Source organism: Urocitellus parryii, chromosome 13, assembly GCF_045843805.1.
Source record: "Urocitellus parryii isolate mUroPar1 chromosome 13, mUroPar1.hap1, whole genome shotgun sequence".
NCBI classification, from domain to species: Eukaryota; Metazoa; Chordata; class Mammalia; order Rodentia; family Sciuridae; genus Urocitellus; species Urocitellus parryii.
In genome coordinates this window covers 2,619,023-2,642,450 of record NC_135543.1, presented here as the reverse complement: position 1 = coordinate 2,642,450, position 23,428 = coordinate 2,619,023, and the positions used below count along the sequence as shown (strand labels likewise).

General features: G+C 55.0%; 1 protein-coding gene across 2 annotated transcripts in view; it reads right to left on the bottom strand.

Annotated features, from left to right (window-relative positions):
• Nucleotides 1-23,428, bottom strand: part of Znf516 (zinc finger protein 516) — a 98,701-nt gene that overhangs the window by 4,113 nt on the left and 71,160 nt on the right. Inside the window, exons 3-5 of one of the 2 annotated variants that reach the window (XM_026388680.2) lie at nucleotides 13,250-14,716; nucleotides 6,853-6,960; nucleotides 6,009-6,076 (exon numbers count right to left, since the gene is read on the bottom strand). In XM_026388680.2, coding sequence (XP_026244465.2) covers nucleotides 6,009-6,076; nucleotides 6,853-6,960; nucleotides 13,250-14,716 — 1,643 coding nt within the window. The remainder of the gene's footprint in view (nucleotides 1-6,008; nucleotides 6,077-6,852; nucleotides 6,961-13,249; nucleotides 14,717-23,428) is intronic. The other variant, XM_026388681.2, reaches the window with a different exon arrangement.

Here is a 23,428-nt window from a genome sequence, read left to right as displayed (position 1 = left end):
AAGGGGGCGGGAGGGGAGGTGGGGAGCACTGGGAGGCAGCACTCCAGGGGGAATGACAGTCCCATGGCCGGGTCTAGGCCATCCATACAGGTAGGTCTGTCAGAACCTGAGAGAGCTTTCACCAATTTCTGTAAATAATCACCATGTTGGAAAAATAGCAGTGGTATCCTAGGGTGAACCAAAAGGTAAAAACAAGTGTGATTGGAGCCTGCAGCACTCACAAGTGACATCTGAAGTGCCACCATGTGAGTAGTGACACTTGCCATCTGAGGACAAAGCAACATGGAGAGACTAATCTCACCGCACCATAGTAACATCCAACTAAAACACTTCCGAAGTGAAACAGACTGCTTGAAATTAACAGGCACGCACAAACCCCCACACTCACAGAAAGTTCCAGTCTCCAGTTATGCCAACGGAACCCCAGACATAAGGCAGCTCTGGCAGACGTCACAAATTGAGTGCTCTTCTTGAGCTATCAGTTTGAGAAAACTGCTACTTAAAGCTGGTCTGCATTCATCACACCTGCCAGTTGACATACGGTGGAAGCCAGAAGATACTCAGCAAACACACGCGGGGTTGGGTTGGGGGCAGAGTGTGGACGGCAGTGCCTCTGAGGTATGGGAAGCAGAAATCAATGGGGATGTGATAAAACTCCCTCATGTAGCTAGTGAACTTCCTGCAGTGACTTTTGCACAGCAGTATCATGCTGGGAGAAATCTTGGGGGCTCGGTGGGACGTTCACCATCAGTAGGTCCCAGAAGGATCTATCAGGGCACATTCACAAAGAGAAGATGTATGTGGATGTACAGTGTCCTGTGTGTCTACACTTTGTACAGACTGCAGCCCTGGAGGAACTGGCCTTCAATCACCTTTGCACTGACCACAAAGACTTGCAGTGGACAGAGTGTCAGTTATGAACAATGAGCACCAACAACTCCCAACAGAGGATATGGAAGAGGGGGCTGGGGTGCTAAAGCACAGGGCTCAGGAAGTTTTAAAATGTGCATTTTAGGTCTGCAAAACTTGGATAAACCCAAGAAGACTGTTAAGTTGTGTCCATAAATCCAGATGCCCAGGTCCTGTTTTCTCTTTATAATTGGAAAGATGCATTCCCATGCCTCATTTTTAGAGTCATTTTAGACCACAGATCCACTGAGGCCACCATCTTATTATTCAATAAAGCAGTCTTGCAGGGTTGGTTCTTAATGAATGGAAGACAGAACCCCAGAAACACCTTCATGAAGTGGACACACTGTAACATTTTGACCACATGCAAGCTGCATTTTCCCCTGGGAGGGAAAACAGTGGCCCAGACCCTAGCTTCTCAGTGATGCTGACACTCTCCTTAGGGCTGCTCACGTTGCAGGACAGAGACTGACTTCTGCAACTCACGAGGTCTGGTTCTCCCTCCTTTCCGAGGTAAGGGCACGTACATGCAGTCTTGGGTATATGCCAGCGAAGTGTTGGCAAAGAAGCCCAATGTGCTCCAGCCACACGTGGAGGTGCTCAGTCTCCAGGACAGGGCCTGTATCAGACAGGCAGATGGGATACCCAGGCTCAGGGACCAGCACGCAGCACAGCTTGTGGACCAAGACCTTCCCCAACACACAGCCGGTCAGCAGGGGCTCGTGACAAGGTGCCAGTGCTGCCCATGACTTTTGGTAGCACATTAGAGAAAATGAATAACTAGTCCTAAGATGCTCATTTGGTTTTATGAATAAGAAAAATGTAAACAAATGACCTTCATTTTGAAATGTGATATATATGATGCTGAGAACCTAAAAGTGATACTAAAAATAGATCACACATATCTTCAAATACACCAACCTACCAGATTCTCAACCTGCAAAATTCTCAACCTACAAGATTGTCCATCACTTGCAGCATAATATCCATAGTTCAAAATGAGACAAGTTAGGTTGCCATTTATTTTTTCATTTCCTGTTATTTTGATTAATGGAATTATTACTCCAGCTTAACTATTTTAAAATAACACTTAGATTATTATTTATAAGAAATAAACTACTAATCATAGTATTTAAATTTTAGCAAGAAATCCAAACAAATCAAAATACCAGACTCAATGTTTCAATAGTCAATTTGGTCTTTTAAAACCCCAAATCAGTGGGATGAGAGGTTCATCTTTATTGGTTTCAGAAAGTATTTTAATCCCTAATGTTTAAGGACAACATGATGTTAAAGCAATTCACTGCTGCAACAGTAAGCAAACCTCCCAGTTACACTTGGGCATTCACTGGTTCAGAACACCTCACCTCGTCTCATCAGGTCATTCAAAACATGTTCTTTCTAATGCATCCTGTGACCACCAGGGCCTGAGCATCTACACAACTGTGTGAAAACAGGAAAAGCATCTTAAAGAGACAGTATTATGAACACCTCCTCTCTGTGAGAATGTGGCTTCCAGGATTGGCAGTCCATGTGGACAGGTCTGTCTTCAACAAAAATATGAAAGGCACCCAGTGGACAAGGATATCCATCCACTGGTTTGGAGGAGCTGCCCACAGGTGCCCACAAACAAAGATGGCTCTTTGCTACCAGTGCCTAAACACGAAGTTTTTCTAGTTTTACACACACACACACACACACACACAAATTCAAAAGAATGAGATATCCAGGCAAGAGGTAGTGATCATGAGCTACCTCCTGGAAACCCTATCTTCAACTCCAGAGGCTAAACTGCCCATTCCACACCCTGCCCATCAGTGGGATTCACTGCCGCTCTGGGAAAGTCCAGGCCTGTCGTGGAAGAGGCTCACATGGGACAGCTGCAGAAGAGAGACTGCTCCCAGACACACAGCAAAGGGCACTGTGTCTCGTCTCCTCCAAGTTCATGTGTGCTGATGAGAACTTGGATTCTGGCCTGGGACTAGTGACATCAGCTCCATAAATTCACCTGGAGCTCACAACTTCGAGATGGTTCCACTAGAGATCGGTGTGCTAGGATTTCTTAGAATTTTCTAATTCAGAAAACACTAACATGGAAAGTCGGGCAGTTTTCTGTGGCTGGACACCTAACACCCAACAACAGCCGTTCTCAACTGGGGCCCTTGTGAGAACCACAATTAGCAGCTGGATGCATGAACAGAAGACAGAAGACAAAACTCTTCCCAAGCTGGGTTTCCTCGTGTCCTGCCTTTACAAACTAGCAACCTGTCTCTTAAATGAGGCTCAGGTGGCCCTGAGAAAGCAAGGACACCCAGCAGAGACCAGAGGCCCTGGGGGAGGTTCCTAGTACCTGCTGGTGGCTGTGCAGACGTGGCTTCCCATGTGCCTGCGTGCGTGTTGCTCACTGTGCTCCCTGGTTACTAGGACGACAGCTCATTCCCAGAACACTCAGGAGGAGACCTGGCTGGATGCATGCCCTCGCCAGGCACTGCACCTCTTCACTTACTGTGCCCAGTAAGTGTGCCCTCACTGTTCCACAGAAAGGAAACCCAGGGGACATCAAGGTGATTCTAAAGGTGGGCATCAAGGAGAGAGAGCCGCTGTCCTGACACTTCACACCACTCAGGTCTCTGGGTGGAAGTGGCTGACCTCGAAGGAACTCAGTGCTGACGGCTATCCAGCACAAAGAGGCTCATTAGAATCTTTCCTCTCCATCCAAACCAGAGCATCCCTGCCTGCTGGACATGCCCTTTTTTCTCATCCAAAAGCCACCTCAAACTTGACAATTACTCTGAGAATGGGCCCACCCTGCTTCTCCCTCCAGGCTCTGGAATGGGCTGGCCCATGTAGCTGCCTCACTGAGATGCTGAGTGGGCCCAATCACCCTCCTCCCCCGCAGCCAGGACCCCTGCACCCCACCTCCTCCCCAGCCTCCCTTGAATTTTGCCTCCTCCTCCAGCCCCCCAACTGGGCTGCCCAGTCTCTCACTGGGCTCACCTCAAGAGTCTGCAAAGGGCTGCCCGGCCCCCTGCCCAGAACCTCCACAAGCCCACAAGGCTGGGTCGGCAGATGTCGGCCTCCACCCGGTGCTCTAGCGTGGAGGACAGCCTTCTCCCTCACCTCTGCCCACCTGTTCCAACTGGCCCTCCTCCAGCCACGCTCACCTTCAGATAGCTCCTCCAACAGGTCACACTCTTCCACGTCAGGTCTTTCACATTCTGGGCTCTCCTCTGGGAATGTCCACCCTCCACCCTTGTTGCGAGGCAATGCACCTGTGACCTTGTCTAAACCAAGCATGGGAGCTTAAGAATCACAGAAGCAGGAAAAGCATCGGCCTCAGCTTGACCTGCAGTGGATACCCAGTAAACCCCGTTCACGGGGGAATACATGATGACCAGAAAACTCAATTTCCAAGGATTGTTTCGACTGGACAATTGAGCATCTATTATCTATATGTAAAAGTGTATGTCAACTTCTGTCACAGCAGGCGATCACTACATGAGTACGCAGATCATGTGATCCAAAAGAAAGCCCCCATGATCTATAGCTTCATAAGCCCACAGGAAAAGAATTCGATTTAAGTATTTATTAATGTTAGTAGAGCACTCCAAGCCCAAAAAGGAAAGGCCGATAAGCATAAGGAGGCACATGCTACACATAAATAGCTACAAAAACATTGGGGACATCCAGGATAGATCCTATGCCACACTGCAGTTGTAATTTCTGTAAATAATGGGAACTGCAGAGTGAGAAGAAGAACCCTAACATTTAAACCTCTACCCACTACTGATGTGATTTCCAATTATTCTGGCCCACAAGTCTCCATGGGAATTCTTAAAGACACAGTTCCAAAGTATCTCAAGGAAAATGGAGCTTTCTTACCAACCAAAATGTTCAGCGATGGGTCAACAAAAGCACCGTCAAGGAAAGGAGAGACAGAGCTACCGCAAGAGGCCCTGACCTCGAGTATGGGATCCAGCCTAGGGGCTGGTCCTGAGAGGTGTGCTCACTGAGCCCAGACTGAACACCTCGGGCCCGTCTATTATGGGAAAGAAAGCTGACCTGTGCACAGGGCAGAGTCTGCAGTCAGAGTCTTCTTATCAGAGGGCAGGGACATCGCACAGAGAATGCACATGTGCGGACAAGACAGGGGGAGGGCAGAAAAGGGATCGGAGCCCAAGAGCACCTGCCCTCTGCCTACCTGAGGTCACAGGAGACACCCGGGGCCCTGCCGACACTGTGGAGCAACCCTGGGGACCAGGCACACACAGGGCTCTGTCACTTTCTGTGCTCACTCACTGGCCCCCGTGTGAGAGCCACATACTGACAGAAGCACACAGGTGCATATGGGTGTACGCACAGGAGCACAAGCACACAGGCACACACAGAGGTGCACACACACGGGGCACACACACAGGGGACACACATGGGTGCTCATGCACACAGATGCACACAAATGTGTACACACACAGGTACATGTACACACAGGTGTGCACACATGGATGCACTCACAGGTGAACACAGACACACACGTATGCACACATGTGCCCATACACAGAGGCATACATGGGCCCACATGGGTGCTCACATACACGGACACACACAGGTGCACACACATAGGTGTACACAGGCACACACATGGATGCACGCATACATAGGCACCCTAATGCACTGTTGCCATGCCAAGCAATGCCCACAGCACAAGAACCAAGGCACACCGCCCTGCAACACCACGCTCATCATGCTGGCCTCAAACACTCCCTACAGAGAAGCACAAACATGTTTGTAAAGGAGGCTAAATGTAATTCACTCTCAAGTGAACTCAGACTCCAGCCATTTGGGTAAAAATAGCATGAATTTCTAGTGTTTTCCATCATCCCCAGCACCATTGCCCCCCAGCACCATCGCCCCCCAGCCCTGTGCCCCTGACCTCTTGATGTTCACCCATCACCTGGGGACTGTCCAAGGGCGGGTTGTGAATGAGGCCAGCAGTACCACCACTCCCCTCGTGGAACACCCTTGGTGCTCTGGTGGTGTCCCATTAAGCACCTCCCAACACCACGCTGAAACCCAAACACCCAATTATGTGTAGGACCTACTTGTTTGGGAGCATCCGTGGAGGCGGGGTGAACTTCGGAACCTCGGGGACCGTCACACTCAAACACCACTGTGGAAACAAGGGGTCCGTTAGCAGATGGGCAAGCTTCCCGAGCATGCACGCTCACGAGCCCACTGCAGATTTAGCACTCTCACAAAAAGACACCAGTGCCTAGCCTGTGGCGGGAAAACACCAATTTACCGTGACACTTACAGTAAGAGACTGTGATAATGGCTGCCTGGGGCCGCTGCCCTCTAATTCGACTGCTAGAGAAGAAAGCCCTCACTGACAAGGCTCGTGACCAGTGTGGGTGAAGGGACCCTCTTCCTGCATTACTGAACATCTGGCCCACATCACTTTGCATCAGGCTGCTTCCGCGTGCGCCCTTCCCACTCCTGATGAAGCACGCCAACCCCATCTCTCTAAGGCTCCTGCTCTGTCTTGACACTGTCTGCTGCCCCGTCAGGTCTCCCTGCAGAGGGCTGAGGGCTCTGCAGGACACCACTGACCAACCAGAGGATTCTGGGCCTATCCACGGTCCAGCCAGTCTGGCCATGGCTGGCCCTGTTTGGGCTGGAAGGGCACTCGATTTCCATTTGTGCTGAGGACAATGTGATTATTAGCATATGTATTTCTGAAGCATCTACTCTAATTAAAAGAGAACATTTCAAACAGCCTTATCTCAAGTGAAACCACATGCAACTTGGGATACAAAGATAGAAAGAAGGAAATCCTTTCAGGTGCTGAACAGAGGAGCTCGCACCTGCAGTCTACACATGCGCACAACGTGAACCAACGACTGGTGGATGCAGCCCCCACACCATGCTGCCCGGGGACGGGGTTACCTGTGTGTGCCCGCACATGGGCCCTGAGGTGGCTTGGCTGGTGGAAGCTCTTCCCGCATTCGACACACACGAAGTCTCCCGGGCGAGCCTGTGTCCGCAGCGTCCCTGCTGTGGCGTGGCGTGGCGTGGCGTGGCGTGGCACGTTTGGTGTAGTTGGCATGGAGGTGAGGAGTCGGGAGGGTAGGAAGAGGGGGGGAGAGGAAAACATCATTAGTCTGTCTAACACATCAGCGTGGGAGGCCACCTCCAGGCCCTGGTGACAACTGCCAGCCTTCATCTCAGCTCGGCTGACAGACCAGGCATGCTCAGGACTGCAGGGTGCATAAATTACAGGGAATTAAAAACTGCTTCCAGGACAGGATGGGGACCAGGAGGCACCACTGGCTGCTGGGCTCTAGTGGGCATGTGGCTCTGAGCAGCTGGATGCACGGCCACCACCACTCAGCTGTCAAGCAGCATGTCTGTCGGGCAAATGAGAGTGACAGGGCGTGACAGAGGTGATGCATACAGACAACAGGAAGTGGCCAGGACCAGAGCCCAGCAGTGCCCCTGGCTCCTGCCTGAGTGAGCCCGGCCCTCGGCAGCCAGACCCCCTCTGACTCTCCTTCCTGTCTGCCCCAGCAGAGAGGGGACAAATGGGACCCCCCCCCCCAAGCCAGCCAGCAAGGCGGCAGCTCCAGGCCAGCACGATGGTGGCCCAGGAGCTTTGGTGAAAGGTAACAACACCCAGCTGTCCTGGAAGATCACTGACTACGCTGGGCCTGAGCCCTGGGCTTGTGTTTCCTGGAGGAAAGGAAAGGGGCAGGGGGTTTGCTCTCTTCTGCCCCTTTCCTGCCCTGCTCTTGCTGTGGAAAAGCCTGCTTTCCATGTAACAGCAGCTCCGAAGAATCTCCCCGCCTGCCTCTGTGTGCCCAGGGGACCTCAACTCCAGGGAGGGAACACCAACTAGAAAGTCAGGCCTGGAGCAACAAATCCTTAAAAGGACCACCATTTAGGGAGCATTTCTGCCTTAAAGTCTGGCGTTTGACTATGAAAGCTAATGCAAGGAAGACGAGGACCCACAGTGAAGCTGGCTGTAAGGCCCCTGTTCAACCTGCTTTTCCTGCCCCAATTCAGGGTGGCTCCGCAGACCAAAAAACAGCCTAAAGTCACCTCAGGCAACATAATACTGGGGAAATAGGAACACAATATACAGATGTCAAGGTACGTCTTGTCCAATTTTTTTTTATACTTTTTAAGTTGTTAATGGATCTTTATTTATTTTTATGTGGTGCTGAGAATCGAACCCAGTGCCTCACATGTGCTAGGCAAGCGCTCTGCCACTGAGCCTCAAGCCCAGCCTTGTCCAGTTTATTATTTGACAGATCATAAGAAAGATTTTTAGAGAAATCTGAGAACTTGCCCACGAAGCCCAAGGCATCTCTCTGCCTTGCTCAGGAACAGAGAAAGCCCAGGGAGAGAACGTCTATCCAGTACTCGTCTACAGCCACAGGCCACTGCCCAGCATGGACAGGAGCCTGCTCATGATAGAAGGACGGTGGCAGTTCAGGCGGGAGCCACCCAGGTGTCCTGGGCACCCAAGATGCTACTGCTTCACGGTCCCAATTCTAAGGCTTTTGGTCTGGACAATGGTTTGTTGCATATAACCCCCAAAACACAGGCAGCCAAAGCAAAAATGCACAAATGGGACTGCATCTAACTAGAAACCCAGAAAGCCAGCCGGGAAAACCAAGGGGATGGCAGCCCAGGAACGGAGAAAAGCATCAGACCCTGTGTCTGCAAAGGGTTCATGCCTGAAACACACGAACCAAAGCCCCTTCCCCTGCCAGTGCTGGGGGCAAACCCAGGTCCGCATGCGCACTGGCCAGGTGCTCAGTCTCTGAGCTGCATCCCCGCCCCAAGGAAGCTCCCGATGGATGCCTGAGGAGTCCCACACTCACAGCCAAGTTTCTGGGATTGCCCGCCCTCTGTGGGGCACACTCAGCCTGCCCGGTGCTGACTGACGCTCAGCTGCTCGGGAGTGCTGGCCTTCCCCTCGCTCCCGTTTAGGAAAGCTCCACCAGAGAACCACTGCGCTCCCACCCAGCTTCTCCGTCCGCACTCTGCAGCCAGCCCCTGGGAAACATCTCTGGCCAGCACCCCGATCCTGTGGGTTTTCCTCGGTACAGTCTGGACAACGTCTAAGGGCAGGATCCAGCTACAAGCTGCACACAACCTACGGATGAGCAGACACCAACACCCACGACATCCAACAATGGCGACATCATCATTTTCTACATAACTATTTTAACTGGAAATTACTTCTTAATCAGCAACAGGAAAATCAGTGCTTCCACAGCCCACCTGAACTTCGTGAAAAAGCACGTGTGCGTGAGCACACCCACCGCTGATCTGCCGTGCATCTCCCAGAGCACCTTCTCTTCACTCCTGAAGGACGGGTGCTTGTCCTCTGTGGACAATGACATCATGCTAAGCCTAGGCCAAAACAGTGAGCTCATCCAAAAGGTCATACCCTTCACCTGAACCGATGACTGGCAGGTGAGCAGTCTGAACACGCTGACCCAGAAACCTCAGGTGTGTGCAGAAGGTGGCCTGGAGAGCGAAGAGAAGGCCCAAGCCAGCCTCGGGCACACACGGCCTCATCACATGGCTTCTATCGCAGGCAACGCACCCGCACGGGGAGACCAGCAAGTCTCCAAGCACAGAGCTGGAACTTGCTCAGGGAGCACACACGATCGTCATGCTAATGCATCCTTGGTATGAGCGATTTTTTGAAAGTTATAATAAGAAAGACCTTCCGTGTTATTTTATTTAGAATCATCATTCCGTTTTCTTCACATTTCTGCTCTGAAACCCACATTATCATACAACACAGGCAGGCCCTGCGGTCTGGAGAGACACGTGGCTTGGTATTTTACTACTCCTGCATGAGTGAACCACTTGTGCTACAGTCATGTTTCTAAACTTGGTGGTCACACTGCAGCAGACCCCAGAAAATGCAGAGGCTTTTGCACTTCATGTTCCCAAGAAGACAGGGACAGTCATTTCTCTCCTCTTGTGCTGGGGCCCCCAGATGACTCAATCCTACAGAAGCATCATCAGGGAAAACCCTGCAGAACTCCTCTGAGAAACCGCTTTCTAACCATCATGGTGGCTGAGGAGCATCACGGTGCATTCTCTGCACACAGGGGACCCACCCTGTAGCACAACCACGCATGGCGTCCTCAGCCATGTCACACATAGCGGGTGGCATCTACCCTGCCTGCAGGTTCTGCCATGGCTGTGCGTCCAGTGGGTGCCCCCAACAGAGAAGCTGTGGACCTCACATCTGTAGGAGACACACAGCAAACGCATCGGGGGATGAGAGAAGAGTCAGAAAGTATTGGCACCCCCAGGCTGTAAACCAGAATGACTCGCTGACTAGGGAGGAAGGAGACTGCGTCCAGACACGACTCAAAACCACCCTCATTCTCCCACCTCCACCCACGCATACACAGGCCTTGCTTCTGAGCAGAAGCAGGTAGAAAGCAGAACCTCAGGTGTGTTCAGTGTTGGGTAGCACGTCCATGGTGCAGCTGCTCTGCACCTGAGACTCCGACACAGAGGCCAGCAGGAAGCGTTGTCGCACTCTGCTCACCTCTCAGGGGGTCAGACGCACCAAGCCTGCCAGGCTTCCTTCCGGCATGGCACATTACACGCTTTAGAAACTGTTAACAAACAAGGAGGAACAAAAGGTCCAGCCCCAGAGGGCCAGCAGTGCTCAGGGAAAAACGTTCTCTGGAAAGGACAGGGAGCAGGCCAAGGGCACAGAGGACCGTCACGGAGAGCTCCGATCCGCTTGCCAGCAGCCCAAGGAAGTGTGACATCACTGGAGAAAGCAGAGCTCAGTCCCCAGGGTGGCCAGTCCTTCCAAGGGCACTTGACCTAAAGCTGGTCGGCACCTCAGAGCACACGGATCAGAGACCTGGGCGAGCTCATCTCCGCCCCTTCTCTAAAGCTCGGAGGTAGAATTCTAAAAATGCGCTAGTTAATATGTGTATTTAAGCCCAAAAATTCTAAAACACTTTTCCTTAAGAAACCCAGATCATCCCAGAGGCTCAGGAGGCTGAGGCAGGAGGATCACGAGCTCAAAGCCAGCCTCCGCAATTCAGCGAGGCCCTAAGCAACTCAGTGAGACCCTGTCCCTAACTGAAATATAAGAGAGGATTAGGGATATGGCTCAGTGGTTAACCAGGAGCAGGTTCAATGTCCAGTACCAAAACTTTAAGGAAAAAAAAAATCAGAATGAATTTGAGGACCATAAACTTGCAGGTTTATTCCTGTGTTTCAATGTATACATTAGAAGAATAAATAATCTAAAAACACATTTGCTCTATGGACTACTGAGTATTTTTCACATTGCAAAGATCAATATTCAACCTCTTTCTTAAAAAAAAAAAGTCCTTAAAACCATTCTTTTTTTTTTTTTTAACTTTTAAGGAAAACATTTGTTGCTACTCATACTTCAAATTCTGGCACCTGAAGATCTCAAACCTTAACTTCAGTTCTATGAGAACAACAGGTCCTTCCCTGGCCCCAAGGAGCTCCAGGGCCTGCTAATACTTGACCCTAGCCCCTAGCCGTCAGCTCTTTAAACAAGGAGTGGGGGTGGTCAAGACCCGGCACAGACACCCAGCACAGCGGAGGAAGAGGAGGACGGGGTGAGGAGCCGCCAAGACCCACGTACCGCAAGGCAGCCCTCTCCCCTGTGCCAAAGGCTCCTCTCCAGAGGAAACTCACACCCTCAAAACCACGGGTGGCCTCCACCCAAGGCCAGCCACACATCAGCACTGCCCCGATAGCAGCCATCGACAAGACCACACGAGCCTGACCCCAGTCACCTAACTGCACCTGGAAAAGGACAGTGCTGGCCGCGGCCCTCTGCTAGGGGGGTCAGCATGGCGGGCCTCAGCCCTGTGTGCCCGTGAGCCGCAGTCTCATCTGGAGTATCAGACAGGCACAATGGCCGGTCTCCAAGGCCCTCACTGCAGACCCCAGGAGTGGACAGCACTTCAGACTTCTGCCCTGGAGAAACGCTGTGGAGGCCCTCCTCAGAGAGCAGGCCGACTCAGTGTCACTCCACTCCAGAAGGGCAACCCTAGAGCAGGGAGGCACACAGCTCCACGCACAGCGCGCCCGGCAGGTGAGCCCACGTTCCCGCCAGCCCCCCTGTCCACTTGCATGGCCATGCCAAGGCCTGGGAGGCCTCTCGGCAGGTCCCCGAAGCCCAGGGCCTGGCCCTAACGGTGCTTCTGACTTCCAAGAATCTGAGGCACTGGATCCATTTCAAAAACTGACCGACTTTAAGAAACTGCAGGTCAAGACAGACATTCTGTTCCAAGAAGCACTGGCATGACCCCGGTAATGAACGGAGAGAGAGCGCCACAGCAGGCTGATCCGCTTTGTTTCAATAGGGTCTAGATTTCCTGGTGTTCTGGGTGGTCAGGTAGAGTGACCTCTGATTCACATCCAAGAGCAAGAGTATCATATCCAACGGGGCAGGAGGAAAACTGCTGGTCAGTACTGGCCAAGTAACCTAACCTGAAATCCCAGAATCTGAAATGCTCCAAAGTTCAAACTACTTTGATTCACATAATACTACAAGTAGAAAACTCCACAACTGACCCCTGATGAGTCGAAGTACACAAACGACGTTTCAGGTACAAACTTATTAAAATCACTATGTAAAATCACCTTCAGAGTCTGGGCATAACGTACACATGAACCATAATGAATTTTGTCTTTATATTTGGGTCCCATTCCCAAGATATCTCATTATACATATGAAAAGATTCCAAAATCCAGACAAATCCAAAATCCAAAACCCTTCTGGTCCCAGGAGAGGCTCAGTCAGCAACTCCGTCAGCTCTCCACAGAGGTCCCAGGGCCACCGGACCGGGGACCGGGAACACGGGCTCAGGAGCGGCAGAGCAACCAGTTCTGGGTTCCTACAGCTCATGGGCCACTGCTCTTGGAGGGCTGCTCAGATGTTCTGAAGTTAACGTGTAAAACGCAATGGCCACTTCAAATGGACATCCTCCTTTGAGAAACAAGGACAACCAACTTCTACCAAGGCTTTGTTTAAGATGACAAAAAGGGGGCGGGTAGTCCTCCAGTCAGCCTGCTCCTTCAGATTTCAATGTGGAGCCAGGGGCCAGGCTTCCAAACTCAGCAGGGAGGCTGGTTCACCCACCGCGGGCCTGGCACAGTCTCTACAGGGTCACCCTGGAATTGGGGGGCTGCTCCCATCCTCCCGGCTGGCCAGGGCCAGGAGGACAGCATGCCATGTGATGGCACAACTGCAAGCCTTCCGGGGGGCTCCTGGGTGTCCAGGGAAGAGGGAGCCCACAAGTCTTACCTCTGTGCTCCGGCCCGGGGCTGCTGATGCCCCAGCCCTGGTAGAGCGTAGCAAAGTCCTTTGGAATGTACGTCTTAAAGATGTTGAGGATGTCCAAACGCTTCTCGTGGCCCTCGGCTGCGGACTCCTGTTTGCTGGAGTGTGAGACAGGGGGCGCCCCGGCCATTCCTGGCTGGGCCTGCAACGCTGCGTCCCCTCTGGATCCTGCAGCACCGGTGGCCAGAGTCCTGGGCTCCTGGGCCGCCTTTGAGGGGGGCTCGCGGGGAGGTAGTGGAGGGCCCCCTTCTCCTTTCACAGGAGGTGGGCCCTGAGGCTGAGGGCTGAATTTGGCTTTCAGGGAGTCAGGGGCACTGTGCTTATTTGAAGGGGCATAGCCAGCCCCCATCGAGGGTGCTCCGTACTTCTCCACGGGCTTGCTGTTGGCCAGTGGCTGGGCACCCACCCGGGTTATGACAGAGGGCGTGGGGGTGGCACTTTTGCCGAGGCCCCCGCCGCCCAGGACAGACGCTGGCTTGGAGCTGGCCTCCGGCCTGGGTTTGGCTGGGGGCCCCTGCCCTGCAGCACTGGGAGGCTCCTGGCTGTGGCCTGGCTGGGCCTGCCGATACCCGTCAGGACCAGATGCCCACAGTGCACAGGGGCTCGCGGAATGGCTCTCCTTATTCTTAGGCATGCTAGCGGCTTTCAGGGTGGCCCCCAGGGGAGAAGAGCTGCCTTTGGGTCCTGGCGCACCCCCTGGCACCTGAGTGCGGGTGAAACGAGCAAGGAGCAGGGGCTGGCACTCCTTGCCCCCGAGGGCGGGTGGAGGGCCCGTGCGTCCACTCCGGGCCAGGAAGACCAAGTGGTTTCTGATGCTCTTGTGGCCACTGGGCTGCGTCCACTGGGGGGCCATGGCGTTGTAGCTGACCCTGTGCCAGATACGCTTATGCATCCACAGAACCTCCGGGTAGTAGGTCTTGTGGCTGCAGTAAGGACATGGGTGAGTGACCAAAGCAGCTTGCAGGGAGGGGACCGCTTCCTTACTGCCAGGTTCATCCCGGGTGGACCTCATGCTCAAATCGAGCGGGATCAGATCTGCAGAGGGCGCCCTTTTTCCTCCCCCAGAATGCTCTTTATTGTGCAAATCAGACAGCTTTTCTTTAGGGTGGCCAGCATGGCTCTCCAGTGCAGGCTGCAGGTCAGTTCCTTCCATAACTGAAGGGAAATCCACACCGTCGCCAGAGCTGGGCGCCTCCTGCTTGGGGTGAAATGCTGGCATCTTTAAGTCAATAGAAAATCTATGTTGTTCAGGGCGTTTGGAAGTCTCTCTGCTACTGCCTTCAAGTATGGACACAGAAGCTGCAACCCCCGCCTGGCACTCGCTGGCGGCTTTTTCTGGCAGGTTATTTCCAGGTTTGTGACTCTGGTCTCCGTTGGAGAGCACAGTCGATGCTACCTCTTCGGAAGAGCAGCAGCGCCGCGGCTGTCCCCCTGGAGGATGCAAAACGTGAAAGGGGAGGTTACCATTTCCAGTCAGAACACAGCAAGACAGGAATCCAACAGTGGCCCTGGTGCGGGAAGACGCCTGCCGCCGCAGAGGAAGCTCCCGCTCGGGACCTGCAGCCAGGACTTCTGCAGGAGCCACCAAGCAGCAGGTGGTGCTGCGCCAGGCAGGGCTTCTCTCCTTAGCAGCTGGGTCCCCAGCCTCGTGCACCTATCTATCTCCACTGTTACTAGTCAACTGACAGTGACATCTCACTCAACGTGCCCCACGTGTGCAGCGTGGGGGACAGAACTTGATCACCTGTAACCACACAATACTTCTGTGGCTTTCAGCCACTGTGGACTCCAGGCTAAGAACACCAGAGCAGTCAGCCACAGGCCCTAGGCACACAGAGGGCTGACAGTGGCTCAGTCCCTCTGCAGCACCCAGGGCCTGCCCCAAACCGCAGCCTAATCCAGCAGAAGCCCATCCCAAGAACTTCCCCGCAAAGGCAATTTCCCGGTCCTAACCTGGATGCCACCTTCCCTTCAGAGGCTTGTGAGTGAAGAGGTGGCCATTCTATCCTTGTCTGCCTGGTCCCCCAGGGGTCATCCACCCCAAGGAAGCCATGCATGCCCTGGGTGCAGTGCTGAGCTGGGAGCTCCTGAAGCCGGGCGGGAGAGCTGGGGAGAGCGCAGCCCTCAGCTCATCCGGGAAGGCACCACACGTGAGCAGGAAGCCCGCCCTGGACTTACACCTAGAAATTTCACAAGACGGACACCATTCTGGACATGGTGAAGCTTCCTGAACGGTAGAAGGTGGGATTCTTCATCACCAAAGCCCTCAGTGGCCTTTCCTCCCCAGCCATGTTGCTCAGGGGAACATTAAAACCTTAGGTGTCTGTTGAGACGCTCTGATGATCGTGGTTTCTAAATAATATCTTTGAGATTTTGACATTCTGTGGAGTGTAGGCATCTACTCACCCAGAATGTTCCTTTAAAACCTTCTAGGTGTATTTTTGTAGGCAAGACTCAGAAACTCAACCTCATTACAACAATCTATCCCAAGGCTCCCAGTCAGGGTAGGAACACCCATTGCAAGAGGCACTAGCCCAGAGGGAAAGGGGATAAATGTCCCTTTCTGCCTACAGCAGCTGGGGAGCGGCACTCACAAGCCCTTTTAAAGGATTATGCCCATGTAAAAAGGTGTCTAGGATGTGGCGACCAGCAGAATCGGAGAGAGGAAAAGTAAGCCGTCTGCCTCTCGTCACCCCAAAGGGCGGGCATTGGCACAGGGCCAGGTCTGCGCCTCTGTCGTGGGTGGAAGCAGCCACTGCTCAGAAAGGAGAAGGACCAGGCGCCTCTGAGGAGCAGTGCCCTTCACTTGGACTTCAGCAGGGAAGGAGGTCTTCCTCGCGCTGAGCTCAGGGACACTCAGAGCGTGCGAAGTCGGTACTCAGCTCCCAGGGAGGAACAGCGGTGGGTGGGTCCCCGTATTAAAAGGACCGAGAATTCATGAAAACACAGGCCAAAGGCCACCAGTTGGTTCCTGAGTGGAAACACGAGGCTGTGAATACGACGCTGCACACGTGGGCCTTCTGAGCACAACGGCCCGAGTCACCCAGGTTCACGCTCCAGTGAGGACCCTAAAACGTACCCAGAACTTCCAGCACCTCTGACCAAGGAACTGAGTAATAAATAACCCTGAGCAAAGAATATAACCCCAGAGCCTTCAAGTAACTGATGGGAGGAAACTGACAAAAGGCCTCAAAGGAACATCCACCTGACGCGGGCAGAGCGCCTGACCCACATGGCCCCTAGGAGGCCAGGAGAGGCCTGCGGCCTCCTTCAACCTGGCTCCTGGACCCAGCAGTAACCCAGGAGGGTGACGACTCCCGCTTGCTCTTGTGAGGTCTTAAAACAAGAGCACCGATCAGGCTTTGGCAGACCTGGCCCACCGTCTACGGGCAGCTTCACAGCAAAACCCAGAAGCCCCCGAGGCTCAGAGACTTGCTTGTTTGAGGTCTCTGAGAGGCACCTTAAAAATGCAGAAACACACAAGGGCCTTTGCAGAAATCACCGTCCCCTGTATGGTTTCACTGTGGTGGAGCCCACGGTATTGAAGCACTTGCCATCTGATGTCCAGCCTGCATGACCGCTGGGTGCTGCTGTCAGGACAGTGCTGGGCTCTCTGCATCTGTCAGCTCTGCGTTCTGCAGGTAGCTGTGCCACTTTTCCTGTCCCTGACACTTAAAGCCCTCCCCAGGGATGCACTGCTGCTGAGACTCCCACTGTGCCTCAAGGCTGGGCGGGGCCAGGTCTGGGCTTCTCTCAAGCTCTCAGCACAACTGAAGAGGCCACAACTGAAGAGGCCACGCTGCTGTGGGTGCCACGGGCTCCTCGCTCACCACGCGCACACCTCTGCCGCAGCTCAGCCTCCCACGTGTGTGCACTCTCCTAGGACGCTGCCCCACACTGTCACCCCAGACACTCCCCTTTCCAGCCTCCTCTGGAGTATCTGGTGGGGGTTCTCCACTCTGCTCCTGCCATCGTCCCAAGCGGCTGTGTGCATCCCCATGCGTGACACCACATGCGCTCAATGCCACAGAAGGCATCTTCTGCCATCCAGCCTCTCTGGGCTTCTAAAAGATCCCTGAAGGTCCCACGTGGAGCGGGGGTCTCAGTGCTTTGCCCTGTGGGGTCTGGGGCACACGGGGTCCCCATGAGCCACACCAGGCTGTGCCAGCATGGAGGTGGGGCCTGTCTGCAGCCAGAGGCTGCACCCCGAGCTCCTGAAGCCCATGTCTCAGGGAGGGAGAAGTGACAAGAGAGCAGGTGGCTGCCAACACTGCCTCCCTAGGCCTCCCTGAAGGTCTCAGGCCGGCAAGGGAGAGCGCAGGGGGAGGAAATGGCACCGGGGCTCTTGAAGGCCGAGACTGGGAAGACGACAAGGTTCACATGGAGAGACCATGGCAGTGGGGACACAGCTGCTCCCTGACAGAAAGGGCTCCACCAGACGGCCGTGAACAGACCCTGTCCCTGACACTGTGCAGTCACCTGGGAGGCCGTCATTTGGCTCTGCATCCTTCAACTTTGTCACAATAATCTCCTTTCTAAAAGAGGAGGCCCCACCTTAAACATCCTCCAGTTTTAGTGTCTCACTGTGACAGTCTCACTGTGACAGTCTCACTGTGAGTGACTGCCCCACAAACGTGGCACTTTTCACATGCAGCCAAACATCTAGAGCAGTTGTGCAACTTTGGTGGCTGAGATGGGCTACAGAAACCAGCAGGCACACCTGGATCCCTCCCTCCGAGGACACAGGGAAAGCCTGCAGGCCACCTAGGTCAGCAGATCCCAGGTTCTCCACTGCACTGACGGCCCGACCGTCTGCTTGGATGCCGGCTGCCTCAGATCAGAAACCACGGGAAGCCTGGCCACCTGCAGCGGGCCAGTCCCTCCACAGGCCTGTGCCCAGCCAGCCCTGCTCTAGACTCGGGGTGCTGGGCAGGAACAGTGTGCGAATCAGTAGTCAGGGCAGGACGAGCACAGCAGTCCTGTCCCCGGGCCCGAGTTCAGGTCTGACACTCTAGTGCAGACGCGTCTTCTGCAGGCACTTGGCCTGACACAAAGGTCACGGGCCTACCTGCATACGGGGTTTCAGACACCTGACGCTACTCTGCTTCCTAGCCCCACATATCTGTGAGCTTGCACAGTGCAGAACAGCCCAGGGGTGGCCTGCAGACTCCTCGACACAGGGAGAAACGTGTCTTGCAGTGCACCTGCAGGAACACAGATTACAGCAATTCTGTGCGTCTTGCTGTTCTGGCTTTGAAATCGTGGATGGCTTTGAAATGCAGTATCCCAGGTTTGATTTTCTCCTATGAGAGGACTCCTAGCTGGAACTTGGGCGGGAGAATGTGGCCCAGCTCAGAGGCCAGCTGGGAGCTGACCTGCAGCCGCTGCCTGGAGTGGTGACTCCCAGGTCCACCAGGAGAGCAGCCTCGGAGGAATGCCACAGCAACCTCCTCCTGTGACCACACTGTCACTTTTACTAGTGAACCAGGCGAGGAGATGAGCCTGGACCACCATGTCAGAACGAGGCTGACCCTCCCCTCTAAGGGCCAGAACTTTCCCCAACAGCAGAAAGATTCAAAAGCTGCCAACAAAATGAAGGAAACCCCTGAGGGAGAGCAGAGTGTAAGGAGAGAGCCTCCAGCTGAAGAGCAGAGCCACGGGAATGACCCCAAGGTCTGAGGGGACCACCAGCTCAGGGTAAGTCACGGGGCCCAAAACAAAGATCAGGCGAAAGAGCTGGGCCACAATCCTGAAAGACACAATGCCAAACACCATCATCTCAAATGCTGAAATCTGAAAGATCACTGTCTCTGCCCAAAATCCCTAAAGCCTAAAATCCAGAAAGTTCACAATCCTGGGAAATATTAATTCTAGAAATAATAATCGTTAAAAATTCTTTAAGAGCATTTATTAACATTTAAAGGGGGATTTATTTGAGAAACATAAAAACACGGCAGAACTAGCCACACAACAGGTCATGGTGGCGTGTGAACCTCTGTAAGCATGAAGACTAGGTGTGCTGACCTCAGACAACTGCATCTGCAGACGACAGTCCAGAGGTGGAGCCCTTGAGCCAGACTGCTGTCTGGCTCACCGGACACCCGTTCTGTGACCGCAGTCACCCGGAATGTGCACAGGGTAAGGGAGTCACCACCACACACTCAGGTGCACAGAGCAGAGATCTCAGGAAATTTCATCTTTCACAAACGCACATGTTCAGAAAGGCCATCTCCACGTTTCCTGTGGAGGTTTGGTCTTCCCATGGCCTCGGTGCGCGCACACAGTCAGTCATGCAGTGACGCGTTTTTGGAGTCAGATTTGCAAAAATGCATAAAACAAAGGAGAACCCTACAAGCCTTGGTCGGGTTCCACTCCAGCGCCAGGAACAACATGAAGATGGAGCCCGAGCACGGCAGACTGCAGACACATGACGCCGACCATCGTAACAGAGAGAGAACTAAGGAGAACACGACTAAACGGAAAGAAACTCTGACAGATGCAAAAGCATGTGCCGGGACCACGGGCACCCGCACAGGGCGGTGCCGAGGGATGCTAATCTCGCGCTGGTGAGCAGCAGCTTCCCTTCCAGGGCCGACTCGCCCCTCGGCAGGTGCACCTACTCCCGTGGTGCCTGCTGGTCATCTGTGCCAGCTCCCTTGCTGTGAAGAAGGCCTGCTCTCTGAAGAAGGGTGCTGGGGGCAGGCCCAGGCCCCAGAAAGGAGCAGGGGCTGCTGGCCTGCGGTCAGGGCAGGGGGCTCCCCTCCCCCACAGCGGAGACCCGCTGCACCTGCGTTTGGACACTGTATCTAGATCCTGCAAGTCCGCTAGCTGCCTGGCTGCTGCCACGGAGGGGTTTTCTATGTTCACAGGACCAGGAACAATCAGCTGTAAGCTTTCGGTTTTCACCAAGTGTCCACGAAACCTCCTGGGGCAAACCACCCTGCTCTATGGTGGAAACACACCAACCACCTTCCCAGAGTCTGGCTTTTTCTTCCCATGAGAATTATGCTTTCAGGAACTTGGCTTTGAGGATCAACACTCAGGATCTTCATCTTCCAAGACTGTGATTTGGGGAATTTTAGACTTTAGGAATTTGATCTTTGTGATTTCAACATTGGATTATGACATTCGGGTTTGGCACTCTGGCCCAGCACAGGAGGGAAGGGTGAGGCGGGCAGGGCCTTCTCCACACCCCAGCCACACGGGCCGGCCCGGGTCAGGAGCACACAGGGACAACCAAGGCACAGAGCTCCTCCTTCAGGGCTGGGGTGGGGGCTGGTTCTGGAAGCCAAGCCACCGGAGAGCGATGCAGGGGGCGCGCTGGCAGGTGGGGCCAACAGGAGGGCGATGGAGGAACCTGGGGCGTGCTGTCAGGTGGGGCGGCCAGAGCCCTGACACCGCTCAGGGTGTGAACGGGTGGGCAGAGGACATGGGCTCGGCAGGGCAGCTCCGCGGGCACATGGGCGCTGTTAGGAGTCTGTGCCATCACAGGCGGGACATCACCACGGCCAGGCCAGGAATCGGCCCCTTGGGGAGCAGTCGGCACAGCCCCTGTAACACACATTGCAGCCAGGATGGACAGACTGGTCACGGCACGGCGGGTCCACAGAACCAGTGGAGGCCAGGGCTTGGCAGAACAGGCCAGGCGCACGCAGCCGCCCTCCTGTCCCTGCAGAGGTCAGGCGCAGGCTGGGACCCCAGCTCCACAGACAGAGCAGAAGGCACCTCCCCGACACCTGTGATGTGGGGACACTCACCCCCCCCCCCCCGGAACCACACCAGAAGCCACACCTGAGTTTCCGAAGCGCTCCTCCTGGAAGCTGTGGGACGGCTGAGTCTTCATTTCTGCAGGATGATCACTTCGGCTGCTCGTCACCCCACATGTCCCTGTTCTGAGGAGCAACCACAGTTCTGTTCCTCTGTCCACCGCGTGATAAGCACCACCAGGGAAGCCGCGTGCTGAGTGGCGCGGGAGCAGGGAGCTCCAGTGCCAGCTTGTCAGTCTCTGGCAACTGCTGGCCTAGCTCCCCATTCTTCAAGCAGTCAGCATGGTGACCAGAGACTGCTGATTCTGACACCATGTCACTCTAGTGAGAAATCGTCAGCTACAAGGGACCTTGATAGGAGCCCGAGGCGGTTCATCTGTCCTGCAGCACACCCAAGGCACTCTCACGTGGCTGGCATTTTGACAGAGACCATGGGCTCACAGGCCGGAGCTGGTGAGTGCCAGGCCTCCTGTCACCTGGGAGAGGGGAAACTGGGTCTCCCAGCCTCACAGAACGCTTCGCACAGAGGCCAAGTGCACCCCGTGCTGGGTGTGCTGGATGCCAGGAGCCACGTCGGACCCCACACGTCCATGGCCTCCCAGGTAGGTGCCAGGAGCCACGTGGGGCCCCACACATCCACGGGAGGCACGCAGAGCCCTTACACCTACGGCCTCCCAGGTGCCAGGAGCCAGGCAGTGCCTGCACATACACAGCCCTCAGCTCTCCACAGCTCTGGGAAGTGGGTGCTGCTGCCCCATTTTGTAGATGAGGAGACTGAGACACGAGGCAGCTGTGAGGCCATCTGGAGGGCAGGCACTTGAGCCCAGATGGAGTCCAGCGGTCCTCGGCCCATGAGCCACAGCTGCCACACTGAGGTCTCCTGAGGCCCCGGGAGGGTGGGAGGTGGGGGAGGCTGACCCCAGCAGGTCACTGGGCAAGGCTGGGCCTACAAAGAGGAATCTCTGGGGAAGCCACAAGCCACTGAAGAGAAAAGAAGGTGAAAGGAAAGCTTTGCACCTTAGGACAATGGCCGGGTAACCGGCCACAGCTGCCCCTGGGGACCGGGCTGCACACCCTGCGCCTGTCCTAAGCTCGCCAACAGCTGGGTCCAGAAGGCCACGGCAGACCTGTACTACTCCTGGAAGGGCACCTGGGTCAGAGCCGCTGACCCCACCCAGTCGTGTCAGAGTCCCAGGACAAGGTTTCCAGCCCTCACCAGACCCACGAAACCTGTGTTTAAAAACAAAAGGGAACAGAGGCTTCCACGGGTGGCCAGAGGCCGAACCTGAGAACCACGCGGGTGAGAAGCCACGGGTCCCCAATTCCTCCAGGCCCCCCCAGCTTCCCGACAGGCTGAGCAGCACTGGTGGTACAGGAGGGGAGGGAGAATGGGCGCAGGCTCAGCCAGGATTCCAGGAGAACCACTGCAGGGGGCCACCTGCGCAGGGGCGGGGGACCCTCTCCTCTCCGACCCTGGAGTGGGAGGCTGGCAGAATTGAGGGGCTGGGGTTGGGGCTCAGCGGTAGAGCGCTTGCCTTGCACGTGCAAGGACCTGGGTTCGATCCACATAAAAATAAATAAAACAAAGGTATTGTGTCCACCTACAACTAGAAAATATTTTTTTAAAAAAAGAAAGAAACTTGAATTGAGAGCAAAAATGTCAGTTTTTATAGCTTCAGGGAGGAGCCTTCTCTGTCGCTCCCAACCTCCTTAAGAGCTGGCAACCAAAATATAACTGGGCCGAGGAAAGACGGGTCAGCCCGAGATGGACGCACGAGAGGCCGGGGCCTGGCTGGAGCTCGCGGTCACCGGACGGTGAGACACCCAGGCAGGGAGGAGACGCGCCGGAGGCCCGGGACGCGCGGACACTGCGCATGCGGGAAGGCTGGGCCTCCACCGGACGCTGCGGGCCAGCAGAGGACGCACGGGGGCAGTACATCCGGGAAGGCTGGGCCTCCACCGGACGCCCCCGGCCAGCAGAGGACGCACGGGGGCAGTACATCCGGGAAGGCTGGGCCTCCACCGGACGCCGCGGGCCACCAGAGGACGCACGGGGGCAGTACATCCGGGAAGGCTGGGCCTCCACCGGACGCCGCGGGCCACCAGAGGACGCACGGGGGCAGTACATCCGGGAAGGCTGGGCCTCCACCGGACGCCCCCGGCCAGCAGAGGACGTGCGGAGGCAGCACTTCCGGGAACGCTAGGGGCTCTGCAGGACGCCCCTGGCCAGCAGAGGACGCACGGGGGCACCCGCGGACTCCAACAGAGGCCGCGCCGCGCGCAAGCGCAGCAAAGGGTGCTGGGAACGCGCGCCATCAGGCACCGGAAAAGGAAAGGAACACGCCCAGAGAGAGCAGCTGGCACTTCCGGCAGAGAA